Consider the following 24,472-nt stretch of genomic DNA (forward strand, 5'->3'; position numbering starts at 1 on the left):
AACTTAGGGCAGGCAGACATTTTTACACTGGCACAGCGTAATTTACGTTATGTTGAGGAGAGTAAATTAAAAACAGGCTGAAGGTGGCCTTGTCTTTCAGGCCACTGAGTTACTGTTTCTGACTTTTATGGGTTTTTTTAGTTGAAGGCATTAAAATAACAAAAGATTGGGTATGCCTTTAACAGACTATCAGTATCCGCAAAAAATAATGGAATGTTCCGGAGCCTTATTGGCACCTTTCTTTTTCTTGGACTTCTTTCGCCCCCTACTGGTCAGAGACAGACTCGACCCCGGAAGTTGTTCAGATGCCTGCAGTCCTATGTGTCACTTATGTGCTTAGTCTTTAACACACAAATACACATTTTCTTCCCAGCCCTACTAGACTAAAGGGCTTTTGGTAAGAGACTGGATGGAAAGCAAGAAAAACCCCTCTGCTTGGCACTGTATTCACAAATGACAGAGGAGCAGTTGCAATGGCTTAAGCAGCTTACTGGCCTTCCCTAGGGTGAGTCCCAGGACAGGCCTGCCAGAGGACAGCTTTCATCTGAGACAAGTGACAAAAGAGAGAAGCAGAGAGTGAGGGAGACTTCTGGGACGCTTTGTAATGCACTTGCCTAGCAGCAGTGTGAAGGGAACTTGTTTAAAAGGCAGAGTGTGTAATAAGATCTATAGAAATTCCAGAAAGGTTAAACAACTTTTCTATTAAAACCAGAGCACTAATTCATAAGCATTTTGAAGGCACTAAGAGAAACAAATTAAAGTTAAGGAATAACTTTAGATTTATTGTTAAACTTTATATTGTTAAACTTAGTAATTTGTTTAAGTACCACTGATAAGGATATTCAGGCTGTAGCTTTAATTTATGTTAAGATATGTTGTAAATACTAAATTAGCAGTGATATTAGGGGTATAAACATTAAAACAAGTTTATAGTTGCATTGGAAGTTGCATTCATTTATTATGTAGCAAATTATGACCGCTCATAATTTGTACTTCCTGAATACAGGAAGCCAAATTTCCTAGTAGAACATTGCCCAAAGCATGTCAGCTTTAAGTGTTCACTTGCAGGCCCACACACTGCCCGGTGCCACTGTAATGAGATATTAAATGAAAGTCACTTCACCTGTCACTGGTTAAGAAATGTTGGCTGATCTGTGTATATTTGTGACCCAATACAGTTTATATAAATTTCAAAATCCAAGGTTCTGGCCCAAAGTTGATCATCATCAAGATCTTATCACTAGATGGAGACAAAGAGCCACACCCACTGACTTCAATATCAATATTTCAGGAATATGTCCAAATATCAGAAAATGCTTAAAGCGCTTTAATAAAAACAAACGCTTAAAGATAAACAAAACTGAGAACACTGTCACTGATCAGATCAGAACTATTACTACTAAGATGTTATAGCCCCATATTCAATAAGAACATTGATTTTGGGTGGAATAGTGCCACATGCTGCCTGAAGCAAATACACATTCTGCGTTTGTAAGAACCTGTCTGTTCCAAGGATTTGAGGGTTTGAATCGAAAAAGGCTTGAGCACTGGATCTCAAGTATCTGGGGTTTTTACTAAGAAGTGTTAATCCACTCAGCGAGATGCACACTGGGATTTAAACCTGCTGGGTATGAAGGTGTTCACAAAGATGCCTGGTGGTTTTGGGCAAATAGATAAGCCCATGGTTATTCAGTTGTGTATTGGAAATGACACAGACAACGAATGATGCAAGCCTGCGGGATCTTGTGTTAGAGACGTTTATTATTCTAAAGTTGTGCTGCACAGGATTTTTAAAATGGGTTCCTCATGGACTCTGCTACCAGGACATCTCCATTTCGACCGATGCTTAATTCCTATAAAGCGGGGTTTATAGAAAGTAGAGTGGTGGTGGTGGAACTCTTCCTGTCGTTAGGCCTTGGTTTTGGCTTTTCTCTGCATCTGCAGTAAATGCTGGATCTCCTCGGGAGAGGTGGGCTCCGGGTGTTGGATGAGGTCGGCATGGCCCTTAGTCACCCCCCAGCCTTCAGGGTTGGACAGTGAGGGACAAAGAGGACGCCCCGAGGCAGGATTGATATTTTCCCAGTAGTCTCTTCGAGACCTAAAAATGTTATTTATTCATTTGTGAGACCATATGTTGTTAAAATTTTACATGGTGATATTGATGACAAGTCTGGAATATCCCATAACCCCCCGGTCCTCACCTGGCCCTGACCCATGGTTTGGTATGGAGCTCCAGGCCTTTCCCCCACAGCCCGTGCTTTTCAGTGGCCGCGGGCAGGGAGCCTCTCTCGGGCGCCAGCTCCTCTGCCACAGCCCGGATGTGGTAGGGCTCAAATCCACAGCAGCCCCCGATGTAGCGAACGCCAGCTTTGTACGCCTCCCTTGCATACCTGTGCATGTCCCACCTGGTGAGAACCCGGGGCTCCAGGGCTGGGCAGAATAGTGAAAAATATATGACCAAGATAGACTGTATATTGTGATAGAGACAAAATGTGATTTTATAAAAAAACTATTTAAATAATATTACTGTAAATATTGCTTTAAATAATGCTGCTCTAATTTGATCATATTTTAGGACAGTGCTGGCACCATAATTTTCATTTAATAAAATTATACAAGCTCCAACCCCCATCACATTTGAAAGATATCATGACAGACATGGTTGTTTTTTCATGATATAATCACAATATTATAATGCTACATCAGAAAATATGAGTATTTGAGAGCCATGTGAACATAGCAGTTGGTCGCGCACCAAACGGGAACTCGGGCAGGTCGATGAATCCCTGCCGATTGCAGTCTGGAGTGTGGTACGCCAACGGCTGGACCATGTAGTGGGCCCTCAGCCCAACCCGCTCCACTCCCTCCTTCATCAGCCGGGCGGTCTTTACACAGGTCATGGGGTCAAAGTGGCAGTTCACCCCAACAATCTGGGCACCTGGTGGTTATGTCGTTTTAAATCAATGAATACAAGGATCAGAACAGATAAATACAGCGCCGATCAGTAAACGTCCAATAAACTGCAGACACGCACCAGCTTTGACCAGCCGAACTGCACAATCCCCGGGACTGAGTCCGTTCAGATCTCCTTCAGGGCCGATGCACAGTGTGGCAGCAACAGGCTTCCCAGTGGTCTTCAGAACCTCCACAGCCCAGACGGCCTCCTCCACATGTTCGAAATACTGCAGAACAAAAATGAAGCAAAAAATGAATATTGTGTAGAAAAGGTCATTCATTCCAAATTCATTTCTTGTAAAGGGAAATATATTTTGTTCTGTGTTTTTGATCTTCTCCCCCTTATTCATGAATATGCTGATAACGCCTGAATCTGCTCCAAAAATCCCCTTGTCTGCAAGAGTAGCATGAAGGCAAACCTCTGCGATCAGAAAGTCCACATTCTTCTTCACAAAGACGTCCAGCTGCTTTTTAAAGATGGCCTTCACCTCGCTCTCACTCTTGCAACTGAGGTAAGATGGGGTCTGGCTGACGCCCCCCGCCACTAAGGCGTCGCCCTCACTGGCCACCTCCCTGGCCAGATCACAGGCGGCTTCGTTAATATGCTGTCCCTGGAGATGGAACAACAAAACAATATACCATGTTTCAGACGTATGTGTACGTGTGTGTGTGTGTGTGTGTGTGTGTGTCATTTACAGAGAGTTGCAGGTTTTGACCCCTGTTCTCCAGTTTGTCGTCGCTGGCATAAAAGGTGAAGGTCTGCATGACGTTTGCACCGGCTCTCAGAAACTCCCGGTGCAGCTGACGCACTGCGGTCAAAACACAAAACACAGCGATGAACTGGGCACAATCTGGAACAAGCTGCTGCAGAAGGTTCCAGAAGGAACACATCCAAATTCATCTCCTTTAAGAAGTCTGCTGAAACGCCTCACCGGCCTCTGGGTGAGTGACGGCCGCTTCAGGTGTCCATGGACCCGCCTTCACGTAGCCCCTTTTCTCCAGAGCAAAAACGAACCCTCCGTCCCCGATCACAACCTCGCCTGAGTTGAGGCGCTCGAGGATCCCCTGAGAGAAATAAAGCAGCAGAGGCAATGATGATGATGGTGAAATCGAGAGATGGTGGCCTCAGGACCATCTGGCCTGCTTGTCACATGGAGCTGCCCTGTAAATTGCAGAACTTCCAACACCCAAAAGGTCCAGACAACAAGACAACTGGCAGGTCCCAGCTAAGGCAGGGAAAACATCTTCATCTTCAAAACAGGATTTTAAGATTTAACTTAGAAAAAAGACTTTAAAATAAGACATAGATGAAGAAACCTAATACATCTCTGGGAGATGTAGGAAAAATATCACACAAGTGAAGCATGCAGAAATACGATATTTACCGTAGAAGGCCAGGCATTGTACCTTTATTCATTATATTCCTGGACCCGTAAAAATGGTCGATTTCAGAACAATACGCAGACCGTGACATGCATTTTGCAAGCATCCATATTTCACATAACATTTTGTAAGAAGAAATGATTAAATGATTACTGTCCCGTACCTTTTTGACAGGTGCCATGTCTTCCTGTGCTTCCTGCAGCGAACTCAGGACAGAAACGTTGGGAGCGCCATCCATATATCCACCGGATAAAGAATGGGTGGTTCTGGCGACGGAGCCCAGAATGCCGGCTGATTGGTGCTCTAGTGTTTGGACAGGTTGTGCAACCCGAGACGGGTTGATCTGTCAGCGGGCCTGTTCAGGGGTTACGTGGGGTGATTTTGGAAGCAACCCCTACTTTGGTCTTTTAGCGATTTCATCGCTATTTACTCTCAGGTACATATTTTTGCACGTCCAAAATGCTGTCTTTTTCTTTGATGAATTATGTAGACTTAGTCCAATTCCGCCAAGGAATCAGAATGGATACGATGGACAGAAAACAGTTAATCAGGGGCAATGATAAGCTTCCCGCCTGCCAAAACCTTTGACCACGGGCACGTCCGAGTGGCCTTGAACACTGTTACAGCTAAATCACGGCCCCTTTTTTAAACCAATTTTTTGGTTTGTTACGTAAATGTCTTGACCGAAGACCAGACTTTGCCTGGTCGGTCGCTGCTTCTGATCACCAGGATGACTTTAAGACCCTCTAATATCCATCTAGAGATATACTGAGGACCAATCTCTTAAACACAGGCTGTTCTTAAACACAGGCTGGTTAGCTGGTTATGTGGCAAGTTTGCCAATTTGGAGCCCATTCGTTTAATGATTATTTTTAAATTTGCACACAGACCCTATGTTGCATTTTATTGTGAATTTGTGCATGATATTACATTGTATTAACGACAAGGTGTTCTGAAGAACTGAAGACGGACAGAAAACATTCCAAAGTTGTAGACACACCCCATACAACCCACCCACACACACACACACACACACACACACACATACAGATGCAACGGATGTCCGGGGCTTCGTGTTGCTGAAACTTTACTTCGCTATAAAGATGTCATAATGGATGATGTCCGTGGGTCTGAGTAGTCTGGAGAACCTCTGGATGAAGCGGGACGGAACATCAGCCCGCAGCAGCAGGACGGGGATCCCGCACGGTGTGTGTGAGTGTGTCTCTTCACTATTGCACTTAGACTTACATTTACATTTACAGCATTTATCAGACGCCCTTATCCAGAGCGACTTACAATCAGTGGTTACAGGGACAGTCCCCTTTTATGAGTGAAACCGTGAAGTTGGTCCAACGGTTGGCGTAAAAGCGATCGCTACCGCACAGCTATTTGTCGCGCCAAATCTCGCGAGACTTGGCGAACGGCGCGCCTGGAGAAAGGGGTTCGGGTGGCGAGGCCAGGAAGGGGCATGTGGAAACATTGCATTCCAGTGGAATGTCGGAATTAACGCCTTCACTACTGGCATGCAGAAATAAATAAGCATACAAGTACTGTGGTCCTGTATTTAAGTCCTGACCCTTGGATCATGCAACCTTTACAAGAGTTTATTGCAGAAAAAGCGTTATGATGCTGCTTTGAACTGGTCAGTAAGTCTGCATTTATTTATTTGTGCCTGACTCTATTATGACATTCGTTCAAATGGTTGGAGATTTTAATGCATTTTTAAGTGAGGATGAAGCTTGTATTTATTCTTTGTTAGATGTCTTGTTTGCGATGCAAACTGATTGACCCTTTCATTTGCTTAAAATAGATTCCTATTCCTTCAATTTATGGTGGGAGGGGCAATTTCGTGTTTTTCTAGCTTTAAAAATACAGTGTAGCCCACTTTTAAGATGTCCAGACCTGAACACAACAGCTTTGTGCGGCAGTAGCTTAGTGTGTAACACACCCGCCTATGAACTACAAGATCACAAAGTCCCAGGTTCAAACCCCACTTACTACCATTGTGTCCCTGAGCAAGACAACTTAACCCTGAGTGTCTCCAAGGGGGAATGTCCTCTGTAACTACTGGTTGTAAGTCTGACAAATGTTGTAAATGTAAATTTAATTTATGTGTTCAAATACAGGAATTACAGTGGCTCTAAAATTGAACCTTGAGGTACCTGACTAAAAGATCCAGTAGACATAGACCACTTTGTTTAATATGTTGTTGCAATGTTTTTTCTACGTATTGTGTTGTAGGCATACGCTGTGTTGGAGACCTCATCTGCCTTCTTGTATGTTTTCCTCTGCCTTCCTTCCTGGCAAGTGTTGGCAAGTTTAAGTACCTCGAGGCAAAGACCTGTTTCAACATCCTCTCAGGCATTCACATTGTAGCCAGAGGTTGTTACATTTACTTTGGCTCCAGAGAAAGGTAGAACAGAAGAGAACAGCACAGCTTTTCTGTGGATAAAAGTACAGTTTTGTAAAAAAGAAAAAAAAAGGTCCTTGTTAAAGTCAGTCACCTTGTTTGTCGAGAACAGGCAGAACTGGCTGCATAATTTATCCACATGAGCCGTTACCAATGTTTTAATGTTGTGGCGGAAAAGTTCTTTGCTGCATGTGAGTTACTGTAGTAAAAAAGTTAACTTTATTGAATAAATCAAAATGCCCCGGAAATTGAATTTCAGAGCAGCACAAACACCCTGGGGAGATGTTACATTTACATTTACGGCATTTATCAGACGCCCTTATCCAGACCGACTTACAATCAGTAGTTACAGGGACAGTCCCCGCCCTGGAGACACTCAGGGTTAAGTGTCTTGCTCAGGGACAAAATGGTAGTAAGTGGGGTTTGAACCTGGGTCTTCTGGTTCATAGCCGAGTGTGTTACCCACTAGGAGATGTTGGACTGACTGTTGGACACAGCTGTTAACAGTCCTCCACCTCCTTCAACAGTAGTGGGAAGTTGTCTTGAGTCTTGTTTTCCAATGTTCTTTTCTCGTGTGCACTCTTAATACCTGCTTGTGTTCCTGTCTCTCTTTCCCCTGCAGGTAAATATTTTTTCTGGGCTCCTCGGGGAGAATCCATGACACATCTCGTCAATGTGAAACATTGAGAGGCACTTTTAAGGAAGCGTTTCATTTTTTTAATGATTTTCTGGAAAGACTCTACTTAGACCAGCACCATGTGCAAAGTTATAGTCACATGCCGTTCCATGCTGTGGACCCTGCTGAGCATCGTGGTGGCCTTCGCCGAGCTCGTCGCCTTCATGGACAGCGAATGGCTTGTAGGACCTTCCATCTCCCCAAGCCCCAATTCAAGCATCTCGTACCAGCCTACCCTGGGCCTGTACGGCCGCTGCAGACTCATCCAGCAGCGCTCTGCTCAGTGTGGACCCTATGCAGAGAACTTTGGGGAGATAGCCAGTAACTTTTGGAAGGTCACGGCTATTTTCCTGGCCGTAGGACTGCTCATATTGGTTGTAGTGGCTCTGCTTGCTGTTTTCAGCTTGTGCTTCCAGAGCATCATGGGGAAGAGTCTCTTCAATGTGTGTGGCCTGGTGCAGGCAATCGCTGGTAAGAACTTTTCTTTGACTTCTTGCGTTTTTTTTGTCATTTGGAACATGAAGGTTATTGACACTCGACAAGTTGTGTGAACGCTGATTTTATCATAGCCAGGTAAACATGATTCAAAACAGTTCTATCAAATTTTTACTTGCTAATGTTTAAATGTGATGTCTTGCTAACATCAATAAAAGTCATCATTAATATGAACTGTTCTCTAACAATAAATATATATTTTGATCAGAAACATATCAGCAATAATGACTTAAAGACTGAATGAAACTATAAGGAATTAATTATATTTTACAATCTCTGTGTTATATTACATTACTTTACTTTCCATTTTGGTAAGTTGGTAGATGCTTTATGCAAAACACTCACCTTTTTGCTGAATCTGAATATGACATGTTAATGGTTTGACATTGTCCATCTTGAAGGTGTAAAAAAGTTGGAAAGCTTCAGTAGAGAATAGGATCATATAGATCAGATGACTGGCTCAGGACTCTGATCAAGTGAATAAGCAGGCAGCAGACAAAGAGAAGAGCTTCAAACAGGCTTCTAGAGTCTTAAGTGTCATATACAGCAGGCTCATGCAGTCAGGGGTGCAGAATGTGGCAGAGACCTTGTTTCCTCATGGGATCTTCAGTGTCACTGGCCAGTGGAACAGAGCTTCTTCAGATGCAGGATCTGACATGTCTGTTTTGACGCTCAGCTCTATGATATGCAGACGGCTCTGATATGATCACCGAGATATGCAGTTTCAGTGAATGTATTCTTTATAATGAATATATACGCCATCCACCCAACAATTACCAGCTTGTTATAGGTAGAGGTGTGAACCTTCACTGGTCTCACGATTCGATTCGATTATGATTATCAATGCCTTGATATCGATGCATCCCAGAAATTTTCTACATTGTCACGTGATGCTTTCAAATACATGAGTTAAGGTCTCCTACACCTGTGTGGACGCTTTGGTTTACTACAATGAGCAGAAAAACTGCCGTTCGGTCTGTGATTACCTTGTAACAGTCGTATATACTTTTAGTTCTCCTTTAAATTCACACGGCACTATGCTGTGGGCGGAGTTAGTCAGATCAACTGAGGAACTGAGCAAACTGGCCCAAACTCCTGTGGTCCCTTTATTTTGTATTACATAAAAGCAGCAATGTTTGCTATGTATAATGTCCCTGTACAAGCAGTTATCGACATTTACCTGGACATGGCGGAACTGAAGTGGTGTAAGCATAATAAATAGAGAGCTTGATGGGAACCCCAGCAGAGGCGGGAGATTCTCTTTCTTCCCTGCTGGCCTCCGTTTTCTGCATGCCTCACCAGAGTTTCCTAAAGCCAGAAACGGCAGAAAAATGGCTGGTTCAGATGCCCATTGGAGTGAGGTGATCACAGACTGAACACAGACCGATTTTCTGCTCATTGGAGAAAATGCGCCCACCACAGGGCTCAGTGTAAAAAAATATGCCGGCAAAAAAAGTCCCGGTAAAACAATAATGTCATGTTGTACATGACACATAGACTGTTAACATCAGCTTTTCCTCTATTCCCATTTCGCGTGTGTGTTTTGAAGTGGCAGAAAGAAAACTCACCCACTTGGATGCTGTTGGTCGCAAAAAAAAATGTCACGGCGCACAGCGGTCAAAGTTGCGGTGCGGTGCAAGTGTAGCTACCCGATTTGGACTGCGCATGAGTACCCCAAAAGCCAACATGTTACAGCCTAAACCTAACCCTACTCTTAAACCTATCCGCAGCTGTTGCGCATGGATTCCGGTCCGAATCGGCTAGCCACAGCGAGATCAATTACATGAATAATTTCAACACCCCTAATAATAGTTGGTATTATTTGTATATGCAATAGAACTTTCTGGAATAAAGTATTATTTCTTGAAATTTAGTCCTGCAAATTACACCTGTGAAAAGCTTTTTTGAGCTGTTGTGGTTTAAGATCACAGGCATACACCTGAGTTCCGTATTAAAGATCGATAAGATGGACACTGCACTTATTTACAGCCCCAATTCCCAAAAATGTAAATAAAAACAGAATGATTTGCAAATGTATTAATTCTAGAATTCATCAAATAGTTGTACCATTTCATAAAAATTGTCATGTTAATGTTATGTCATGTTAAATTAGATGGCAGCAAAACATTTCCAGAAAAAATTAATAATATGCTTTATGCATCATAATCCTGTTTTAAAATCATGTTTAATACAGACATTATTATGTTATATGCATTGTGCTTTTGGAATATTTCATGTGTCTTTCTTAATTTCTCCTGAAGGCTTTTTCCTTCTCCTGGGCTTGGTGTTCTACCCTGTAGGCTGGGGCTGTGAGAAGGTGAAGCAGTACTGTGGGGAACAAGCCTCTCCTTTCAGAAATGGTGACTGCTCTTTGGGCTGGGCCTTCTTCACAGCCGTAGGGGGGTTGGTGCTCACGTTCTTCTGTGCCGTGTTCTCCGCCCAGGCGGAAAAAGCCACCTCCAGCGACAAGGTTCAAGACGAGATCGAGGAGGGAAGAAGCCTCATTTGCGCTCTGTAGTCACAGCTATACTGCTGGATTCAACCACAAACCATCAGGCGTGGTGGAGCCAGGACGTCGTTTCTGCTGGGACCGAAAAAGAACCTGCCATCCGCACTGCAATCACTGACGCTCTCTTCACTTTCTCTGGAATTTACTCAACCTGAAATTACTCTCATCATAGGCACTACTTATAGAATCACCAGTCGAAATACATGGGAAAAGCCAGCAACACCAGAGGTGGCGGTTATAAACATATGCCCCGCCCTTCGCCAACAGAAGCCAGTCATCTGCCTCTTATTAGCTGAAATGGGAACATATTAAGCCATAGAAATATAACGCTTGGCAGGCATTTAGTGTATTTGGTGTATTACATGGACGGCGACATTTCTCAATTGTGAAATCTCTTCTGGCTTTAGTGTGTTTGGATGGTGGAGCTCTGTCTACACCAGCGATCCTGATCCACTCCTGATCCCCACCCCGCACGCATGTCATGCTGACGCCTGAACCCGGTCCGGCTGCTAATGAGACTGACCAGTTATGGGTCGGGTGGTGGGTGTCCGATGCACAGTTTCCGGCCATGGTCTACAGGATGTGACTGGCTGCCAAGATGTGACTTTCTGTTTTGTTTTTTTGGCTTTTTCTTTATTTCTTCCTGAACAAAATCATTAAATCATTGCTCCTCTTTCCAAAACTGTAAAATGTAACTCTTAATATCATTAAGTGATGTTAAATAAATGTATTTTTGGTTACTGTGGTAAAAAGTGAATCTTTCATCTTTTCATGGTAAAAATTTGTTTACAAACATGGGTGATATTCTCCTGTTCTGCCATCTACAATCAGACCGGAGAGAACAGTTGATCAGAACGCAGGACAGGAGCCTCTTTGTCTTGTGCGACAAAACAATCAATTTGTAATTAGGCCTGTGGTGATTAATGGCATTCCGATGGGGTGTGTTCAAGTCTGATGAATGTTCCTGGGCCATCCCACCTACAGAAACGTCCAAGCAATTTCATCTCACCGCCCGCCCGGACAAGTGGTACTTTTTACACTGTAATTAATATTTTTATATTGCTGAAACAGAAGATATTATAATTATGCTCATTATGGACACACAGGCTTACATACATATTATTATAAACTAGTCATTGTACCTTTTCTTTCAAAGTGATATTAAGAGTCTATCCGAAAACTATTACTTGCTGCACCTAACCTTTATCCCTGAAGAATTCCAAGATTCCAGATGTCAATATGCATGACAGGGTGAGAAATCAAGGGAAATTTTTCCCTCACATCACCCAGGTAACCCAAGTCTTACTTAGTCCATCGGGAATTTTTTTAGTTGAGCTGATTCGGTACCTCCCTGTTTAATAGAGACATGAGTCACACCTTATTTGTCACTCATTTCCTATGCCTCTATACCTTATATGTTCTTCAATGGGTAGCTCACACCTTGAGATCAGGACACATCACAATAAAAGCAGTCAAGGATTCATATTGGTTTATTCGACTAGTTCACATTTACGGTGAATTGTGCATAATTCTACAGTATGATCAACACCAGTCTCCAGCTACAGGCACAAGAGAAAAGTATTTCCCTGACTTATTGCATGGGGCTTGTTTGCTCATGTCACGATTTGCAGAAATAAAACAACTGTAAGAAACAACTTCAATATAAGAGACATGATGGGGAAAGAATTCATTGTGACATTAGCAAAGGGGTGGAAAATATGGGCATAGGTGTCAAATCAGTCTACCTAACATCTTCAGCAGATCCCCAAAGTCAAGGCCTTCTTATGCTATGGAGTACGGACAACGTGACTGGTGACACAAGCGATTGAGAGAACGTCACCTTCACAGAGATTGTTAAAGAGGTTTAATGTCGACTATGAACATAAGAGCAAGAAATAATTATGAGCAGTAGATCACAAATAAATTTTACAGAAGAACAGTAAAATAAACTGATTAGCATGAAGTAAGCGCTTATTAAGTGCATTTTCTGGCTGAGCTAAAAACATAGAATCCCTGGATCAGAATGGTTAGAACATTTAGTATGAGGGCCGACAACTTGATCCATGGAAGGGCACTGCGGGTGATGGGTTTTGAAGTAGGCAGCCAATAACAAAAGTGTTCAGAGACATAAAATGACCCACTCCTATTGGCCAAAAGGGCATCCGAAAAGCCTGCGCCATCACCAACCTTCCTAAAACTATTCACAGAAAACTTTTGGATTTTTTCGTTAGTGGGACCATTTTGGCTAGACATCATAAACTCTTGGCATCTCTGGCATTTTTTGTGTGTTCGGTGTAATATGACTCAAAGTTTGCTGGAAACTTGTGGGTGTGTCACTGGCGCGGTGGTGGCTGCGAAGCCCCCATCAAATGCGGCATTCAGGACTTCATCAAGACTGCTGGCTGCAACAAAGTCCAGGTCCGCCCTCACATGAATGGGGATCTCCTCCAGGTCCTTCTCATTGCGCTTGGGGATGATGATGCGCTTCAGCCCTGCCCTATGAGCAGCCAGCACCTTGTCTTTGATCCCGCCCACCTGGTGATGAAGAGTCACAGTCTTTGTTTAGTGCATTTACCCATGTTGCTCAACAGAAATCTGCTTTTGATAAAATGCAGCAAGACTTGGCTACATATTGGTTGACTGTCTCTTTAAGAATTTTTATTTTTAATACTTTTGAAAGCAAGCAGTGTAAAGTGATTGTTTATGTCATTGTGATACCCAGCAGGCACTGCACACAATGCACATAATGAAATGTGTAGTTTGCATTTAACCCCATCACCCTTGGTGAGCAGTGGGACCCTGGGGAGCAGCGTGTGGGGACAGTAGTGGCTAAAGTGGACCTCAGTGGCGCCATTGGCGGTTCAGGATTTAAACCTGGAGCCCTTCGGTTATGAATTCACCACTGACCCCTTTTACTTGTATTTCAAGCTTTAAATGGACAAGAATATTGTTCAGAGTGTCTAACTGAAAATGTTATAAATAGGCCCTTGATATCAACAAATTCCAGCTTGGTAAACATAAGTATAATAAAATAAATATGGAGAAACAGTAATCTGATATTAATCAGGCAAGATTTATAATCATTTATAGTCAATTTGCAATGTGGTTGCTCCACGAATGAGCTCATCAAACTGTATTGAGCCTGTTTCCTTCACAGTTACTTTCTTTATTTATGTGTATAATGTGATATCTGCTTCTTTCTCCAGGCGTGTGTGTGTGTGTGTGTGTGTGTGTGTGTGTGAGACTCACTGGCAGCACGAGTCCCCTTAGTGTAATCTCTCCAGTCATCGCTACATCGGAGCGGACCAGCCGTCCACTGAACAGAGATGCCAGGCATGTCACTATGGTGACGCCAGCAGATGGGCCATCCTTGGTGACCGCACCTGCCGGAAAGTGTAAGTGAACGTCTGTCCCCTCCAGCGGGTCTTGACTTCCTGCAACTACACAAACACAAGTGTCACAAATGGCACTTTTTGTTACAGACTCACTCTCTAGGGTCCTACAGAGAACCAAACCAGTGCTTGCTGTTTTACACAAACATGGGTGGTAGTAGTCTAGTGGGTAACACACTCGCCTATGAACCAGAAGACCCAGGTTCAAATCCCACTTACTACCATTGTGTCCCTGAGCAAGACACTTAACCCTAAGTTGCTCCAGGGCGGGACTGTCCCTGTAACTACTGATTGTAAGTCGCTCTGGATAAGGGCATATGATATATGCTGTAAATGTAAATTATACATCCATTTGTGTATTTTATGGTTAGTTTGGTTTATTTGACTTAATAGGCAGTAAAAAATATAGCATAAGCAAAAAAAATATAAAAAAAACATGTCTTGTGCCATTACTATAAAAGTTTGACACCACCATGTGCAATATCATATGAGATTAAGAGACTTTTGACAGGTGTTGAGGAAATATTTGATTAACTGACTCAACTGAGCTAGCAGTTTACAATTAACTTGCTATTAGAGACCACGTGTTGGTATTTTAAACGGCCTTTCGTTCTGATCTACGGTTGTGAACTTCGGTTTAGACTCACTGTTGGTGAGCTGGTAGAGTTTTGCGTTGCTGCGCAGCCAGCTGATGGCCAGGTGAGCCGACTCCTTCATCACGTCACCAAGCTGTCCCGTCAGTGTCAGCTGCCCCTCCCCCTCCATGCGGCTAGCCTCCACAAACATGATCTCCCCGCCCAGTGGGGTCCAGGCCAACCCAATGGCCACACCCGGCAGGGTCAGGCGCTCGGACACCTGGACGAGAAAGAAAACCTGGTTTTCAAAAACCTATTCATTTTAAAGGTGATCACATATTATGCAAATGATCAGTTAAGTAATGAATAATAATCAGTTCCCCAATGCTTTAAATGGGTTCCTACCTCCATCTCAAAGACAGGAGGTCCCAGTATATCTTTCAGTGCAACAGAGTCGATAACAATGGGCATCTCAGGGGGAGCAGTCATGTCCGTGTCCCGGTAGGCCTCTTCACCTGTCCTCTCTCTGTCTCCAGCTAATAATCACACATTAGACGCACACATAGATAAATAGGGCAGTGGTGGCCATGTAGCCATGCCCGATGGAATCCCTGGCCTGGTCTCACCTTCTTCCGGACCATGCTGGGGGCCAGATGGGTCCGGTTTGGAGATTTTGTGACCTTCAGCCACCTTTACAGCCACAGCTCGACAGACGGCTCCAATCTTCCTTTCCAAGGAGCGCACACCCGCCTCCCGTGTGTACCTATACAATTCCATACACCAAGAGGAGCAGGCGTCATACATCACAGGTTCGGACCACTGGGGCGGCAATGTGTTTTATGGGTTCTGAGACACCTTAAGGTAATTTTGCTTATACACTTAATACTTCAGCTGGTTGATTCTTCTTTGGCCCAGAGCCGGTTCATTCTACACACAGAGTCTCTATGTTAATTCCATTATATGTGCATATTGCCATTTGTGAGCCATTGTAGTGTACACAAATTGACAATTTGAGATTCCTCTTGTACTTTTAAATAATAAATTAAGCTGCTCTTCATGTAAAACTTAAAGTTAATGTTTGTGTTTCACTGAAATGTCTTTAGTACAGCAGATTTAGTACAAATACATTAGGTCCAAGCATTCAAAGTTGATGTCGTTTGATCCTTTGAGGTTAACTAATGTGTTACTACAGACTATAAAATATTAACAGTCACTCAGTTGCATTTGTACATCTAATGTTTTCTTGTAATAACATTTTGAAATGACGAAGTATCAGTAAAATGTTGGTCTCTAGTTAACACTGTGCTTTTGTGTTGTCTATAATTTGTCATTTTCGGGTATGTGATGTCTTTCATTCCCATTCACCCCTCATCTTCTCTCCGACTGTCTGATGTCTGTTTGTCTCTATTGTGGCTATATGTGTTTCTGTTTGTGAGTCTGTCGTGTGTACAGACCGGGGCCATCGGGCTGTCATAGCCAGTGCCAAGGCACCTAATCACAGTCCTGAGTAATCTCAGTTGGTGCCAATTAAGTATGATTACTCAGGACTCCTTGAAAAGCAGGTCTGCAGCACCCAGTGGGTGCTGTGACATTGATGTGGCCTCACCCTAACCTTGTGTTTGATTTTGTGTTCCTGATGACCGTAACACACCTTAAGGTTTCTTTTAGTTCATTTTCGGCCATCGTGTCTGGTTTTGCTTTCCTTTATAATAAATTCCTTTTTGCCCCAATGTCCTGCTTCTGTGCCTTTTCCCCTTGGACCCTGACACGTGTAACACCTACTCATTTATGAGTCTTGCATTTTTCACATTATAGAACAATGTGAGGTTATGTAATAAAAAACTAGAAAAGTTTTAACATTTGCATCGCTCCACAGCAGCGAGCTTTTGCTGTGATAGCAGCACTTCACACTCTTGGCTGCTCTTGAAGACAACAGAGAAGGTTTCCCATCAATCCTGAGAAAGGTTGATGCTGAAGGTTCATGCTCTCTTATCATTTACTCTTGCTTACTCAAGCATCTCATGAAGCGGCTTTGAAAATCACAATAGTGAATCAATGTAAAAAGTGGCAATTCATCAAACATACATATAAAACAAATACTTAACATGTTTCTTGTTGTGGATTCTTCAAAATGGCTCCATCTCCATAACAACCATAGAGTATGTGCATCCAAACGTTTGACTGGTAGTGTAGGAGTTGATGTTTGTGTGTTTACCTGCTGATGATTTCCTGTGTAGTGTGCTGTGGGATCTGCAGCTGCTGAGGTGTTAGACCATGCTGCTCCAGCTGATGTGGGATCAGATGACGATGGGCAATCTCCACCTTTTCCTCTTGAGTATAACCTACAAACACACACACACTTAGCAAAAGCAGTGTCACTAACAGGGCACGACCAATCTGCAAGGCTGAACTGAAACAGTGGAGGCAGGTAAAACCTCTGACCCCTGACCCCCTGACTAACCTGGCACTTGTAGCACCTCCATCCTATCCAGCAGGGCAGGGGGAATGGTTGCTGTGGTGTTAGCCGTGGCAATGAACAGGACTTGGGAAAGGTCAAAGGACACGTTCAGGTAGTGATCGGTGAAGCTGTGGTTCTGCTCTGGGTCCAGGACCTGTACACACACACTTTTATTTTTCATGTCAGGAGTGTGTGTGCCTGGGATTTTAACACAACAATGTAATGTACTCTATTGGCAGACCACATTTCCCCTGACCTCCAGCAGGGCAGCGGCAGGGTCTCCTTGGAGACTCTTTCCCAGCTTGTCAACTTCGTCCAGTAGGAACACAGGGTTGTTCACACCCACGGTCTTCAGCCCGTTGATGATCCGGCCGGGCATGCTGCCCACGTACGTACGCCTATGGGGCAAAGGAATTATTACCAGTTGTGGTAGCGCTTATAATGCTTTGTACTGGTTGTACTTTGTACTGGCTGTAAATTTTACATTTACATTTATGGCATTTAGCAGCCGCCCTGAGCAAGTTACAACCATTTACATTTACAGCATTTATCAGACGCCCTTATCCAGAGCGACTTACAATCAGTAGTTACAGGGACAGTCCCCCCTGGAGCAATTTAGGGTTAAGTGTCTTGCTCAGGGACACAATGGTAGTAAGTGGGATTCGAACCCGGGTCTTCTGGTTCATAGGCGAGTGTGTTACCCACTAGGCCACTACCACCCCTAGGCTACAACCAGTAGTTACAGGGTCCCCCTGCCTTGCTCAGGGACACATTGGTAGTAAGTGGGGTTTGAACCTGTGACCTCGTGGGCTTGTTTTACCCACTAGGCCACTAGCTAGGTAGTAGGTGTTTCATCTTTTTTTTGAGCGCCTCTAACTTACTTTACATGAGTCTTTAATCCGTCCGGTGGGCAACTTTGACGTACCTGTGCCCGCGGATGTCGGACTGGTCACACACCCCACCAAGGGCGATTCGGTGGAACTCTCGGCCCAGCGTCCGTGCGATGGAGCGGCCCACGCTGGTCTTGCCCACACCTGGTGGGCCCACGAAGCAGAGAATGGGCCCTTTCAGGGTGCTCTTCAGCTGCCGCACAGCCAGGTACTCCAGCACCCGCCGTTTCAGCTTCTCCATGGCGTAGTGGTCGTTGTCTAACAGAACCCGTGCTGCACGGATGTCCAGACAGTCTGACAGACATTATTTTTGAATACATTATTATATACATCACTTTTTTTTATGTAGTTAGAAATATCCTATTTTTTTTACCAAAAGAAACATTTTGCTCCGGTCCAGACATTGGAAAATGTACAAATGTTGAATGGAATTTCAATATAAATGTATAGAGGCCCGATATCAGCAAAAGTTAGTACATATTAATAAAACCAAATGGATGCACTAGATGAATTTTTGCTCTGCAGCCAAATTACAAGGCAGAAGGCCTTGTAATTTACAACAGGAGAGTTGAGTTTCCATGACCAGAAAGAGAGCACAGATTCACCCTGCTCACCTGAAGTGCTCTTGCTCCATGGCAGCTCTGCCATCAGCTCCAAGTAATTTCTGGTGAGGGCGTATTCTGGCATAGACTGGGGCATTTTCTTCAGCCTAAAATCGAACGTTTCTCACGTTTACACCCCAATGACTGGAGTATCAGAATAAAATCCAAACATATGATTTAATAATATACAGACACACCGTTTCAGCTCCTTGAGACACACACGTAGTGCTGGCTCAGGCATATTTGCTCCTTTAACCTTCCTCTCTAGCAAGGAGGTGTCATCAACATCCTCCTCATCACCCTCCTCCTCCAGAGAGAACTGACGCCCGGGATACATGCCGCCCTTTCTAACAGCCAACACCTTAAGGTGGGAGACAGTCGGTAAACGGGAATGAAACAGACGCAGGGTCCTTACACATTTTTACTAAATAGCTTGCTAAAGAATTGCCTTAGCTCTAAGGCAAATTTTCATGACCAAATGTTCTCTGAAGTTCCTGTGCAAATTTGAAGAAAAAAAAAAATCATAAAGTAAAATTTACCAAAGTATTGTGAAACTAAATTGGACAAGCCTGAAAAGCTTAACTTAAATGAAAGTATTTCTTCCTCTCAGTTCGCGAAGCCCTAGTAAAATGGGCTCCATCGGGTTCGGCCGTAGATCATCAGCTGTAATTAACGTGAGTTTTAAAAGGGGTGCTGGAATATGGAAGCAACGCACGTAACGTTGTTCACTACATAAAGCCAGCAGAGATACCATAGACCTGCAATCGAACTATGGACTTTTCAAGGCCTTGAAAACTCTCTTTTCAAATTCCATGACTTTTCCAGGTTTTTGATGACCATAAAAACCCTGCAGAAGACGACACATGCATTGAAAGCCCCACCTTCTTATTGTCGTCTGGGCGGAGCTTCCTGGTATTCTGGAGAAGCTTCAGGCCTTCTATTTGTCTGGTGATGAGAGGAAGAGTCTTTTTAAAGCGCTCCTCCAAATCGACCGCATCAAGGACCTAAAGAGTCACACACACAAAAAAATACACTTTTACATGTCACTAATGTCCATCACTGGCATTCTCAGTATTCTGATGTAATAATAGCTGCTATGGGCTTTTAACTACAATTTCATCAGTCCACGCCTGATGCCACCACAAATGACAATACGGATGAATATAACACAAGAATGTGAGTACAGAGAAGACTGTGAACTGAGAAACAGCCCTTGTGATCCATTGATGGGGTGGATAGCACCCCCTGCAGGTCAGTCTAAACCGTACACACTGCACCATGATGCTGATCTGTGGTGATTCTCATCATTTCTCCTGCAATGGCTGTCAGGTGAAGGTACGTGTGGGTAAAACTGGTTCTATGGTCTGTAGCCACACCTGAAGCTTTTCTTTATTTGTGGTGCGAATCATGGATGCCAGGATGTCAGGTAGGGTGTCTCTGGGCAGACTGTCCAGCAACTTGCGTAGCTTAGCAACCACGGGAACAGACATGTCCAGCATGCCCACCAGCTAGAGAGAAAACACGAGGTATGAAGAAGATGGAAACAAATAAAAGCACCATCCTGCAACCACTACGGCCGAGCGGCCCACCTGCACCGCCGCCTGGTAGAACCTCTGAGACAGTTCCCCCAGCTCGCCCTGGTCTGTGTCCATGTACTGCTCCAGCTGGTCCAGCTGCTCCACCTCAGCCACCACAAACGGCCGCTCCTTCAGCAGCTGGGCCACACGGAAGCGGCACAGGCCAGTGATGAGCAGCGTGTAGTGGGGCTTCGGCCAGTTGCTGCCCACCACCTGCACGGCCAGGCCGGCGGTGCCAATGCTGGTGATGGAAGTAAAGAACCACAATCATGTGCTGTGACTGGACCTCTCTGGCCAGATGAAACAAATTTACTCACATCACCAAGTACATGTATAATGGTCGATTCTCTGGAAAATTAAACCAAAATACTAAAAGAAAAAAAAAATATTCAGAAATATTTGCACCTTTACTTTACTTGTCCTAATATTTATGATGGGTATTCAGATAACGTGGAACATAATTTAATTTCAATGTATTTTTAAAAAGGGAAGATTTTGCAGACATTCCAAACACGGTTACTTTTTACTAATTTTTACTAATTTAAATGAAATTCAAGGCAAATATTAACATAACCCAGACATCCAAAGTTCAGTTTATATATGTTAAAGTGACTAGTGCATCAGGCTTATAAGATAAGATAAGATAAGATAAACCTTTATTAGTCCCACAAGTGAGGTAGGTAAAAGCATCACAAAAAATAACATAAATATGTATCTGTATATATGTAGAAATTTACAATTTAAACAGTTAACAATTTAACAGAATGAATATTTAATATTTTGAATATTATGCACTGAATATTTAAATATTCATACAATTAACCACATTTTAACTCTTGTACTGTTCTGGCTATAATATGTTACACTTAACAGCACTCGTGCAGTGACATTGTTGTCCCGTGCATCACATCTTGGTCATTTGACACCCTACATATAGTGAAATATTTGGTGCAATTGTTTTGTCTGAAAGTTGGTTTTAACAAGTGACACTAGTTTTCTGTCCCATGGATCATATGGCAAGTTTTCAAACTGCTTGTATCGCTTTTGTCATAACTTTATATTGAAGTACCCAGGAATAAAGCACGACAAGTACTACATCCATGTCATCCTGACAACTAGTTACGGGGATAAAGTAACTTCAAAATCAAAATGTCCTGTGCATCACGTAGAGAACTGTCCTAATGTGCATATACAACTAGCTGCTCCCTGCTTTGGAGAGACTAAAATGTTTAACTGTTTGCCTTGTTTGCTATTTTTTTGGTTAATTACATAACATCATGTGTGTTATTTCATAGTCCAGTTTTGTTTTATAATGTAAAAAAATGAATAACTGTGTGCAATCTTTTGGCTGGTAGTGTCTAATCGAAAAGATGACTATACCACAGGAAACACCACATTTTGTGCCGAACAAAATCCATAAAATGTTTAAGAGGGACAGGTACAGATAAAGAGGGTAAAGGTCAGGGGACACACAAGGCCGCGTTCAAAACAAAGGTTAAAGTCCGCCTGGGTGCACAGAACTTTCCAGAAATAAAGAACAAGCCTATGTACTCAGCAGCGAGTTATGTAAAAGAAACCACGTTCCTCTTGTTACTGTCTGTGTCACCTGTTCGCACTTTATGTCAGTATGGAATGTTGTTTAAACGTTCAGGAGAAGGTTCCGGAGAAACGTTGTTTCAATTACTAATTACTATTTAGTACAAAAAAAGCAATCACTTGGATGATGATGATCATTTCTTAATCCAAATGATGATTTGTGAACGTGTTTATGTGGCTGGTGGTCTTCTCACATTTGTCCCCTGTGGACGCCACACCCACCTGTGCAGCGTGGGCAGCTCGTCCGCCTCCTGCTCCGGGTCTCTGGTGTTGGGGATCACGCCGATGATGGTGCTCTTGAGCGAGGTCCCCTTCAGCAGCCTGCTCTTCACCAGCTGCATGTTCCGGCCCGTGTCCACGCTGACCCGCACGGTGGAGCCCGGCAGCAGCACCCCGTCGTGGGTCAGCAGCAGGGGCAGGCGGCCCGGGATCTGTACGCCGCTGCTGGAGGCCATGCCGCCGTGCTTAGTACTCTGACATGAATACGGGGGGTTCGAGAGAAATCCGCGGCCGATCAGCTGAGCCGAACAACAACACGGAACCGGACTACGGGTGCCGGGCTGCGACAAACAGCGTCGCGCATGCGTAGTACTGAACATTCGCCTAACAGGCAGACACGAAAAATTTACTTTAATTAATGGCGGTACAGATATCTGGCTGTTGAATTTCATAATTAAAAATGCATAACTTTTTTTTTATCGAAATCAAAAATAGTTCGCGTCGTGTGGACGTTTTCCTGGGGATCCCCAGGTTCCAGGAGGACCGCTGTCCTGTTTATATTTTAATTATTATACTTATCTGTTGAATGTCCAGCATAAGCCTCCTGAACAGGAGCAGACGGATTTCCCGGCATCCTTAGTTGCTTGTGGTTTATGTGGCAAGCTTAAAATATTCACAAAATACAATAATGTACATAATAATCAGTAATATACACATCATACAACAATGTACACAATATTCAGTCATTTACACAGCATACATTAATGTACATAATAATCAGTAATAATCATACAACAATGTACACAATACATTGTGTACATATATGCTGTGTATATACACATCATACAACAATGTACACAATATTCAGTCATTTACACAGCATACAATAATGTACACATAATTCGGTAAAATACACATCATACAATAATGTACACAATATTCGGTAAAATACCCAGCATACATTAATATACACAACAAACAGTAATATACACAATATTCCATAATTTACACAACATACTGTAATGTACACAATATTCAGTATTATACACAGCATACAATAATGTACACAATATTCAGTCATTTACACAGCATACATTAATATACACAACAATCGGTAATATACACAATATTTACATTTACATTTAAGGCATTTGGCAGACGCCCTTATCCAGAGCGACTTACAATGACAAAGAGATTTAAAATGTTGAGTACAATATTCCATATTATACACAACATACAGTAATGTACACAATATTCAGTAATATACACAGCATACGATAATGTACACAATATTTGGTTAAATACACAGCATACATTTTACATTTACATTACATACAATACATACATACATTACATACAATAATGTACACAATATTCAGTAATATACTGAATATACTATTACTATACACAACATACGGTAATGTACACAATAATCAGTAATATACACAACATACAATAATGTACGCAATATTCAGTAATATACACAACATACATTTTACATTTACATTACATACAATACATACATACATTACATACAATAATATACACAATATTCAGTAATATACACAACATATATAGACAATATTCAGTAATATACTGAATACACAATTAATATACACTAGTATACTTTACACATCACCGGTCCACATCATGTATCCATCCGAAGCAGTTACACTTTTTCAACACTCGGAGGAGCCCTTGCTAAATTTTCTTGTTTTCAATCATTTCCTTCCTGGCAAATGAGAAAAGTGCTATGTATAACACACAGTGTGTTCATTTCATTACAAAATAAAGAACACCTTGTTATGTTCATGACTTTTAAATATGAACATGATTGTATAACGGCACTGCCTTATTATGGTAACATTAAGAGTTAGAATTAGGATGATAAAACACAAATACAAGCTTTGATAAAAATAGATAATTATTATAATATTTGGATTTATATTATCCCCCATCTGTATACATCATTTGATATACCTGGTTTAGAGTAAGTGCTGTATTCTTCAGCTTATTAATACAATATGTGTAGAAAAGTTTACGGTGCATCATATGATGTAGCCAGTGATCGTCATATTTCAATCAAATGATTGCAAGTCGTCTTGCATTTTCTTCCGAAGCACTCAAAAACCTTTAGGATCATCATTATTCCACTGTCCACTCTTCCCCCCTTGCCAAATGAGCATTTGCTGGCACATTATCTCACATTAATAGACCCCATTCAGAACCTGTATGAATAATCAATGGTGAGTCAACAGCCCGAATGGCCGCTAGCAAAGCGGAGCATGAATCTTGCTAATGGCACACATCTCCAGCATTTAATTAGGAATAATGCACCGCTTGGGGCATGGCGATCATCGCATGGTTTGTTTGCCGCAGGATGTGAAAGGTAAACAGGGGGACGGCGGGCGGGGGAAGAGGCCGGTTTCGTTTTAACCGAGTCCCCCGGGGTGGAAGCAGGCCAGGCCACTGGAAACAACTGCTTTCCCTAATGGCTAGTACATTAGTCTTCTTAAACACCTGGTCATGGCCATTTAGAAATGTTCATTAACCACTGATGCGGAGTGAATAGGTGCGATAGTTCACTCCTAGTTAATTGGCTGAATAAGGGCGACTGTTGATTCAGACAGCACTTCGGCTTTAACCATTAGGCCAAGTGCTAAAAGCCAGACCTACAATTATCCATTTTGATTGGACATGAGAAAAGTGCAGAGCACTGTCGAGCCAAATCTGCT

General features: G+C 42.8%; 3 protein-coding genes across 6 annotated transcripts; 1 reads left to right on the forward strand and 2 right to left on the reverse strand.

Moving 5' to 3' along the window:
* Window positions 1-1,743: 1,743 nt before the first annotated feature.
* LOC114799679 (betaine--homocysteine S-methyltransferase 1-like) lies at window positions 1,744-4,590 on the reverse strand. The gene is made up of 8 exons (XM_028996475.1): window positions 4,502-4,590; window positions 3,888-4,020; window positions 3,652-3,764; window positions 3,375-3,566; window positions 3,035-3,182; window positions 2,756-2,938; window positions 2,202-2,430; window positions 1,744-2,098 (listed from the first exon to the last, which is right to left on the reverse strand). Exons 1-8 carry the CDS (start codon window positions 4,574-4,576, stop codon window positions 1,909-1,911), a joined length of 1,263 nt encoding a protein of 420 aa, XP_028852308.1. The 5' UTR covers window positions 4,577-4,590; the 3' UTR covers window positions 1,744-1,908.
* A 769-nt stretch (window positions 4,591-5,359) lies between these two features.
* Window positions 5,360-11,168, forward strand: lhfpl2b (LHFPL tetraspan subfamily member 2b). Of its 4 annotated transcripts, none has more exons than XM_028996227.1 (4): window positions 5,360-5,550; window positions 7,371-7,895; window positions 10,181-10,279; window positions 10,363-11,168. In XM_028996227.1, exons 2-4 carry the CDS (start codon window positions 7,505-7,507, stop codon window positions 10,581-10,583), a joined length of 711 nt encoding a protein of 236 aa, XP_028852060.1. In that variant the 5' UTR covers window positions 5,360-5,550; window positions 7,371-7,504; the 3' UTR covers window positions 10,584-11,168. The 4 variants fall into 4 exon arrangements, with proteins under 4 accessions (XP_028852060.1, XP_028852062.1, XP_028852063.1 ...); XM_028996229.1 differs by having other exon boundaries at window positions 5,360-5,544; XM_028996228.1 differs by lacking the exon at window positions 5,360-5,550 and adding an exon at window positions 5,663-5,980.
* Window positions 11,169-12,277: 1,109 nt separating this feature from the next.
* lonp2 (lon peptidase 2, peroxisomal) lies at window positions 12,278-22,066 on the reverse strand. The gene is made up of 15 exons (XM_028996053.1): window positions 21,741-22,066; window positions 19,935-20,163; window positions 19,722-19,853; window positions 19,227-19,349; window positions 18,543-18,706; window positions 18,358-18,452; window positions 17,779-18,037; window positions 17,110-17,251; window positions 16,857-17,007; window positions 16,611-16,737; window positions 15,022-15,158; window positions 14,801-14,931; window positions 14,468-14,675; window positions 13,678-13,868; window positions 12,278-12,963 (listed from the first exon to the last, which is right to left on the reverse strand). Exons 1-15 carry the CDS (start codon window positions 21,971-21,973, stop codon window positions 12,733-12,735), a joined length of 2,553 nt encoding a protein of 850 aa, XP_028851886.1. The 5' UTR covers window positions 21,974-22,066; the 3' UTR covers window positions 12,278-12,732.
* Between the last annotated feature and the right edge of the window lie 2,406 nt (window positions 22,067-24,472).

The sequence above is a fragment of the Denticeps clupeoides genome, chromosome 11 (assembly GCF_900700375.1).
Source record: "Denticeps clupeoides chromosome 11, fDenClu1.1, whole genome shotgun sequence".
NCBI lineage: Eukaryota > Metazoa > Chordata > Actinopteri > Clupeiformes > Denticipitidae > Denticeps > Denticeps clupeoides.

Coding starts and splice junctions, on each gene's coding strand:
- LOC114799679 (XM_028996475.1), bottom strand. CDS start 4,576: ATGGATGGCGCTCCCAACGTTTCTGTCCTGAGTTCGCTGCAGGAAGCA. Junction 3,567..3,651: donor GTCAAAACCTGCAACTCTCT/GTAAATGACACA, acceptor TTCCATCTCCAG/GGACAGCATATTAACGAAGC. Junction 2,099..2,201: donor AAACCATGGGTCAGGGCCAG/GTGAGGACCGGG, acceptor TAACATTTTTAG/GTCTCGAAGAGACTACTGGG.
- lhfpl2b (XM_028996227.1), top strand. CDS start 7,505: ATGTGCAAAGTTATAGTCACATGCCGTTCCATGCTGTGGACCCTGCTG. Junction 7,896..10,180: donor CCTGGTGCAGGCAATCGCTG/GTAAGAACTTTT, acceptor TTTCTCCTGAAG/GCTTTTTCCTTCTCCTGGGC. Junction 10,280..10,362: donor AGCCTCTCCTTTCAGAAATG/GTGACTGCTCTT, acceptor TTCTCCGCCCAG/GCGGAAAAAGCCACCTCCAG.
- lonp2 (XM_028996053.1), bottom strand. CDS start 21,973: ATGGCCTCCAGCAGCGGCGTACAGATCCCGGGCCGCCTGCCCCTGCTG. Junction 19,854..19,934: donor TCTACCAGGCGGCGGTGCAG/GTGGGCCGCTCG, acceptor TTTTCTCTCTAG/CTGGTGGGCATGCTGGACAT. Junction 15,159..16,610: donor ACACAGGAAATCATCAGCAG/GTAAACACACAA, acceptor GGAATTGTATAG/GTACACACGGGAGGCGGGTG.